The sequence below is a fragment of the Myripristis murdjan genome, chromosome 14 (genome assembly GCF_902150065.1).
Source record: "Myripristis murdjan chromosome 14, fMyrMur1.1, whole genome shotgun sequence".
Taxonomy (NCBI): domain Eukaryota; kingdom Metazoa; phylum Chordata; class Actinopteri; order Holocentriformes; family Holocentridae; genus Myripristis; species Myripristis murdjan.
This window is the reverse complement of record NC_043993.1, coordinates 20,774,612-20,782,685: the sequence shown is the minus strand read 5'-3', so window position 1 is coordinate 20,782,685 and position 8,074 is coordinate 20,774,612. Positions and strand designations below refer to the sequence as shown.

The window sequence follows — 8,074 nt, the reverse complement described above, 5'->3', positions numbered from 1 at the left end:
TGAATTTTATGAGGGTATATCAATATTTTTCAATGCTACACACAGTAGCCATAGCCATAGCCACAATAGTATATATTGCCTGTGCTGCTGTGCACAAAGTCATTAGTGAGCTGTTTGGAAAAGACAGTGCAGTGGGTATTAAGATAATATAAAAGCAGGCAGTCCTTGTCTGACATGAAACACTTCACTTTCCTTCCGTTCCTGGGGCTGACAGGCTGTGTGGCATCCCTTTGTGCCAGACCCTGAAATGATGATTGTCTCACAGATGTGCAGTGCCTCAGTAAGGAAAGAGGGGAAGGAGAGGGTAGAATAGGGGAGAGGTTTATTAATGGAGATGGGAGCAGGAGGGGTTGACTTGCCACTTGGGCTGCTTGTCAGGTACAGCTGCTACAAACTGTGGTTGACTCACATCACATCTCCTTGATTCAAAGTCAATGGCAGCAGCAGCGGCTGTTTGTCTCCCACACTTAGCTCTGTGCCACTGTCAGCAGTGACATTACAAATGCACGCTGCCCTGCTTGACGAAAACAACTTCAAATGCAAAGTGAGGCAGATGCAAGAGAACGCTCTTTGGATCAAATGAAAAACCTCAATTCTTAGGTCAAGTGGATGTGAAAACAAACAGAAAATTATGATTTAAGTCTTGTCACAGATACTCACCGGGGTGGAGGCACAGTCGGTTTGTGGCATATTACATGCAAGAATGAGGGAAATATCTCTTTCATGCTTGAGAGGTCACAGCTCATTTTCGTAAAGCAAATGAAAGCTACAAGCAAAAAAGGAAGGCAAATGCTGCTGGAAGGCTGACAGTGCCGTGTGGAAAATGTTGTGCGACTGGAGCTGGGACTAGCACAGTCCCCCAGTGTGTGCCACTGAAGGAGAGAGAGGGGGGGTCGGGGTGGGGATTTCCTTTTCATAAGAGCTTTGGCATCCGAGGGGTTCTCTCAAAACTTGTGTGACCAAAAGAGCTCTTGTATTTTTAGATTTGGCTTTCATGTTGCAATGACTTTGGTTTACTCAAGACAGACACACACTGACACAGACACACATACACACGCATAGATTGAAAGTAAACTTCAAAACATAAGTTGAGAGTCAGATACTGATGACTAACGATTGTCTCAGCCATTGTGTGTGTGTGTGTGTGTGTGTGTGTGTGTGGGAGGGGAGGAGGATAAGTGGAGCCTGTGGTTGCAGCCTGAGTATCTACTGAGGATCTGTGGACAGTGGATAGTGAGGTCTGATTTTTAAATAGAAATCTTTGGGTCCCACTATTGAGAGAGAGGCAAGAGGCTCAAACATGGCTCAAGATTCAGCTCGTCCAGGCTAAACGCCAGAGAGAGAGAGAGGGCACTTGTAAGCACTTAGCATCCAAGAACTTCATGCAGCCAGCTACCATCCTCTGGACAGTAGCTCTGAAGTTATGTAAGCTCTAGTTATAAATACACATTTTTTGCTGTGAGAGAGGAGGCCAGCTGTGAGTGAGGACAGAATTGGAGCACCTTGTTCCTTTTATGCTTCTTGCCCAAAGAGGTCCCAGTCCAGTGCCTGTGATCTCCTACAGTAGACCCATTTCAGCCTCTGCGTACTGTGGGGAGATTGTGCTGCAGTAACCTTACACTCAGGATAAGGTGATGGAAGGGAAATCTGGAGCACTGGTTTCCCTACTTATTTAGCTGGCTGATTCTTCCCCAGCCAACGATGAATGGGCAAATTCATTAAACGTCTGCCCTTACATCAATAAACCAATGATTTCCCCCAAAAGGCCAACTTTACAGGGGCTCCACATTCACAAGCTGTGTTGCACTGGAGACACCAATGTTTCTGAAAAAGCCTGTTTTGCAAGACATTATGTTACATGGCCTATGTATAAGTGGCTAACCAAGCAACTTGAGAGATCAATGTGCAAACACAAGGTCTGAGGTTTAGTCCCACCAGCAGCTAGCTTTTGTCCTATCAAATTGTCCTTGAGAAAGACATTGAGAGTCTGCATCCTCACTCACTGTAACTCATTCTGGGACATCGGCTAAATGCCAAAAATGTAAATGTAGGCTACTGTTAAAGAGGTGCAGAGTAGAGTTTTAGTGCATATGCCTTTGCCCTTGTATTCTGTGAGGCACATGTAGGAGAGCGTAAGGTTCTCCAACTACTGAGGAGACCAACTACTTCACAGATAAAGGGCATTTCAGTGGGAATTAAATATATTTCTAGTTGAGATAATTCAGGCAGGGACTGTTGAAAGGTGAGACTGTTTGGCCATAAATGAGCCATCTCAAATTACAGATTCTGAAAGATGAATTAATTCCAGCCACTGGGATGCAGCTCACCCCCAAAAAGTCCCATACTGTCCCTCCTGTCATTTTAAGTGAAGTTGTAAGTCCTGTATGATGGGGGGTACGGAGGAAGGGGGAGGGGGATGTTAAAAGGGATGATTTCATTCCATCGTGACTTCAAAAAGACTGTCCCATCATTGGATGACCTAGGCTCAAACATTGCTAATAATGGTGCTTTTTCAGACTTCAGGACCCAGAGTGCTGCTGGATTTCACTCTAGCCCAATCAGGGATTGAGTTAAAGCTGGGCCATGGAGTGAATGCAATAAACTAGCTGGTAGGATGCAAAACAGTGAAGCAATGAAAGTGTCCTTGAGCAAGGCAGTGTATCCAGTAAGACTGCAGGCAATAAATAAATAAAATAAAATTTCCTCCGGGAACAATACAAGTATCACTTTGCATCAGTAACTACAGCCTACCCACTGTATATTCAACATTTGTACTGGAACAAAAAAGAGATGGATTTTTTTTTTTTTTTTTTTTTTTGCTCGACTGCTGAAAAGGATGGTTTTGAGCAGCCATTAGAGTGAGGGGACTGAGCCCTCCACTCAGGTAAGCAGAGCCAATCGGCGCGCAGGAGGGAGTGCTCAACAGAGAAGAGGCGGTCCGCCCCGGCGGAGACACAGCACACCTTCAGATGGAGATGAAGTAGAAGCAGCAGTCTGATCTACTGAGCAGCAGCGGCGTCTCTTCCACGGATCCGGAGGTTTCTACAGGGGGGACAGGTGACAGCCCAGCCCGACCTCGAGCAGCCGTCTGAACGTCCATCGGTGGAAATTACTGCTGTTTAACCCCCCAACATCAACACCACCAGCAGCAACAGCACCACACCTCCGCGGTTACCACAATAGATGTTACTCACAACTACATGCATTTCGATCTGATCATCTAAGCCCCGTCCGCCAAGATGGAAAATGCGCACACTAAATCAGCGACTGAAGTTTTAGACAACTTCGGTGTGAACGAAAACACCGGGCTGACGCTGGAGCAAGTGAAAATCAATCTGGAGAAATATGGACCGAACGGTGAGTAGTTGTGCTTTGTTTCTGTAATTTCACAATTCAATTTCAGTTTGGAGATCGATGGCTACACATCGTTTAACACGCCAGATAACACAACTGTTGTGCGTTATCTTTGAAGCTACTACAAAACTGCACCGACAAAGCATTTATCGTTTTTCCCTCTGGCGCACTATCAGTGGAAATGTTGTAAGTGGCAGCTCCATTGATGCGTTAGGCTGTGTTGAAGTTGTCGGCACGCATACGCACCCATTCACATGCAGCGCAAACGACCAAACTGATTAATTAAAGTCGATTAAATAACGACTTTTTTTCTGCACGCTGTCCCCTCTGAGGTGGCATAACTACTCTTTAGTGTCATGCCAACATTGCGTTGGAAAACATTTAACATGTAATTGTCGTTGACAATTTCCCCACAAGCAACCAGCATGTATTTCTGGTAGTATATCCCCATGTGCTGCACCGGGGAAGACAAGAGACAAGACTTGTCACCCCTAGCTGTCATGCAGGGATCAGGAAGTGCAGTGCAGGATATACTGTTGTGGAAGAAGATAAAAAAGAAAACTTGAACAACCTGTTTTCACTTTCAGCAGTTGTACTCCACATGGCTAATACTTCTTAGTTCAAATTACGTGGTCTTAGATGGCAGGAGATATGATTACAGTGATTAAAAAGAGTATAGTTTTGTAGTGATAAAGCATGTTATAGGCACCAGGCTTACAATTATTCCTCTGCTGTCAATCCACTAACACCCTCAAGTCAAGTGCACAGCTCTTGCACTTGCTGTCTTATTGTATTCTATTCATTGAAATTCTGTGTGTGTGTGTTATAACATGTTGAGCTGCAGCAGCTTTCACAGTTAAGGGCCCCATAACGCCCTCATCAGCTTTTTGCACTGAACTATGATGAGTGTTTAGTGTGACCTCACATCACCACCTTTCCTTCCCGGGCTGTCATTTGCATGTGTGGCCAAACTGTGGAGTTGGAGCTGCACATTGTGCCAGTCAAACAGTAGCCCTTTTGTTGCAAGCAGCTTTTCTACCCAGGGGCTCGTGATGACTTCATGGAAAAAGCAACGTCTTACCACAGATAGCATCTCTTTCGCTTTTAGCTGTGAACTTCCTGCCTGTGTGAGCGAGTGCAGATAAATGCTGGAGGGAGGGAATACCCTTTCCTTTTTTGGGGGCAGATTGTAAGGGTTATCCATTCTTGCTTCTCTGTGCTTCTCCTTTTCCACCACAGGCCAAAAAAAGGAGAAAAAAAGATTTAAACAGCCTCTGTTTGCTTACTATTTTAGTACATGTCATTGCTGAGTAATGCATGGCTGCTGAACTGCTCATTCTCCCCCCTCTCAAAAACCACAGACTTTGTAGTTGACTGCAAGGACTTAGCGTGAATCTTTTGTCTTTTGCAAGTGGCAAATTGACTTGGATCCACTGTAGTATTTCACTGGGAGGCATAGGTAGCAGGATGTCATTATGAGCAGGATAATTAAATCAACATGTCCTCACACATGATCTCTGAGGTTCAGTCTTCAGTCTTGGGGCAAATAATTAGAGCACGAGTAGCCACTGTATTTTCTCCACCTATAAGACAGAGAGTCTGCATGACAAGGGACCGACATGCCAGGGGATGACATGACATGCTGCCCTCTCACACTCTCATATAACACTCCTCTATGGGGGCCAGGGGCAGCATTTTCACACTTGATCTGCCTCTAGAGCTTTTGTATGTTTGAGGGAGTTTGACCAATAGCAGCAGACATGTTGATGGACAGCGGAGGGAAGGGGGCAGCTACATGGTTAATTTGAGACCAGTGACTTTGAGAATCGTGTTTCTTTGAGAAAAAAGATGCGAGCGCGTCTTACAGCATTGGCTTTATAGACAATTTAGAAGTTGAAAATGTAGCGGAGGTTATCGTCCTGTGTTTTATCTCCATCATAGTCATGCTTCATGAGACAAACAGGCAAACACGATAACATCTATTAGTTAAGAGTATCCATCTGTCTCTCCCGGTAATGTGGCTTCAATGTGGCTGAGTGATTTAAGTGGTTATGCACTGATGTCTAATTAGAATTTTTTTTTATTTTTTTTTTTTTAAAAGCAGGAGGCCTCTCAGTTTAGGATTTTTAAGATTTTTTATGATCCTTATCTTTTACATAGTTTTATAGAGGCTCATAATAATGGAAAATGGTCTTTTCAATGCCACAACTGCTGGCAGATGGGCTCTTACTGCTCGTCTTGGCTTCATGTCAGGACTTTCATGTGTATGCATTTATACCTCTGCCCAGTCAACATACTCTGCAGAAATAGATGCACTTCATTTTACAAGATAATCGATCGCTTTCATGGTGCTGGTGATCACATTGTGTAGTAAAGGAAGTCAAAGGCCTCCCTCCACTAAGAGTGTGTGGGTGCAGGAAGACAACTTGTGCCATAGGAACATGTGGTGTTTCTTCAGTATGTCCTGTGCTCTCACAGCCCTGATTAAAGGCACACTTTATCATTTTCTTAGAGCCTCAGGATGAAGTTTAGTCAGGCCTAATATTGTCTCTGATACTGTTAATTTCCTATTGATAATGTGTGGCTTTGTTACCCATTTGTATTTATGGTGCACAAACACAGATGGCTGGTCTATCTGTGGACAAAAGATTTATCATGTATTCGCTTTTTTATGAGGTCTGACACTTACAGAAGCTGTCACAAGGTGAAGAAGCATTGAGGGATGATGAGCTGTTTCACAAAGGGCCTTGTTTTATCGATGGCTATTTTTCTGTAATGTAACATTTAAGAGGTTTCAGTGCTGTAAAGTCATACAAATCCCACCTTCACACTGTAGTTTGTGAGATTTTAAGCCTTGAAATATCTAAAAATAGTATCTTGAATTAAGAGGTTTTATCAATTAAAGTATTTGAAAGTAATTATAAAACACTGCCTTTCCCCACTTGAGAGCTTTCACAATCTGGTGTCTAATGTTGCAGAAGTGCAGCTTGACATTCTTTCCTCTCTCTTCGGGAGAACTAGAGCACAATTGCGCAACTTATTCAGGTAAAACAACCTAGCAGCACATGTCACCACACCATAATTACACAATGTCCAACACAGAGTACGAATTTTCATTTTCATGCTTCATTTATTCAAAAAATGATTCAGTACCAAGTATCAGTGTCCAGTGTAATCTAACCAAAATATCTTCCGGAATTAATAATGACAAAACTGGAAGCCTGATTCACCAACTTAATAGCTGGAATATTAAATACATGCTCGGTTGCCCTGGCAATTACTCTGACTGCTATTATGCTATTTTAATTTCTGTTACTGATTTATGAGCATGTTTTCTTGAAGTGGAAATGTAATATCAACTCTCTGTTTATGAGTTTTAGCCTGCCATGGAGATGATTTTCTGTTGATGATGAAACATCAAACATGTCTGAAGTTGTTACTAGTGATCATTAGGCAACACATTGTCTGGAATATTCATGCAGTGTTACTCTACAATGCTACTGGCATTAGGTTTGCCACGAATAATAATTACAACTTCCTCTCGTGGGATCACACACACAGCGTTGTTTCTCTTCCTGTTGAACAACTTAAAGCAGGGCTTGAGTCTGACTTACTTTGAAGTGTGATTCAATATGCGAGAGCTACTCTGCTGTTTCCTCCTCCGACACATTACAATGCATTCCTCAACCGGGAGCTTTGTCGTTCCATTTTGCTGTCATTTATTCTGAAAATTGTTTCAATTGAGAGCCAAATTCTGGCGACAATGTTTGAGTCGTGTGGGCTGCAAAACAAGAGTTGAGTTTTAGAAAAATAATAAGTCCTTGGGGTGTTGAGTCACTTCCCTGTTCTAGTGGGCTCTGTATGTGTGTCTGCCCAGCTGCCTTCAAAGGGACCATGATCCTGTGCTAACTTGTCACTTGTCTTGGGTTCTTACCTCCCACCTCTGCAGTTGTCAGTCACCATCAGGGCCTTATGGAGAGGTGATGTTGAGTCACTGTGCATTTAAAGCACTGCCGCTGCTGCTCTGCTACAACACAGGCCAGTCCAACTACCTGACACTGCAGAGGAGAGATGGGGCAGATAGGAGCCTGTGTGATGCACTGTGGTGTTTGGATTTCAAGGAGTGTACTGTGTAAGCATGGAGCACATGCTTTAGAAGAGCTGCCTTCAGGGTTGGAAAGTCTAATGTCACCCGCAGATCATCAGTATGTAAAGTAACTTGTCTGGCATATTTGTGTTTGAAAAATAATCAGACTGTGTCATTATCCAAATATATTGACTGAGCATGTCCCACTTCAGCAGTGCAGGTAAATGACACATTGAAGTCATAGTGAAAGGAAAGCTTTCACTTTGTTTGGACAGTCCATTGTTGATCAGCGCACATTGAATTGTTTGGTCTCCATAGATTACATAACCCTAGCCTAACCCCAGCCCAAACCCTGACCCCATTTGTAGACCAAAACCCAACCTGACCCATTTTCTAAGATTAATCCCAACCTTAATACTAACTAGAATCCAGACATACAACATCTATAGACTGTTTTGTTTTTTTTTTGTTTTTTAAATATATGATTCTGAGTATCATTTTAAATTCACACTATTTAGTGAAACATTTTATTCACTTGACTGGAAATTGAGTATCAACACTGGACTATCAAACAGTGTGACCAAATTTTAGAAAAAGGCTCTTGCCCTGCACTGCCCTGATTCCTGTTTCAAC

The 8,074-nt window shown here is 43.1% G+C and overlaps 1 protein-coding gene across 1 annotated transcript in view; it reads left to right on the top strand.

Annotated features, from left to right (window-relative positions):
• Window positions 1–2,966: 2,966 nt before the first annotated feature.
• atp2a3 (ATPase sarcoplasmic/endoplasmic reticulum Ca2+ transporting 3) overlaps window positions 2,967–8,074 on the top strand; it is a 56,911-nt gene continuing 51,803 nt past the window's right edge. Inside the window, exon 1 of the mRNA XM_030068415.1 lies at window positions 2,967–3,357. Coding sequence (XP_029924275.1) covers window positions 3,240–3,357 — 118 coding nt within the window. The 5' untranslated portion in view covers window positions 2,967–3,239. The remainder of the gene's footprint in view (window positions 3,358–8,074) is intronic.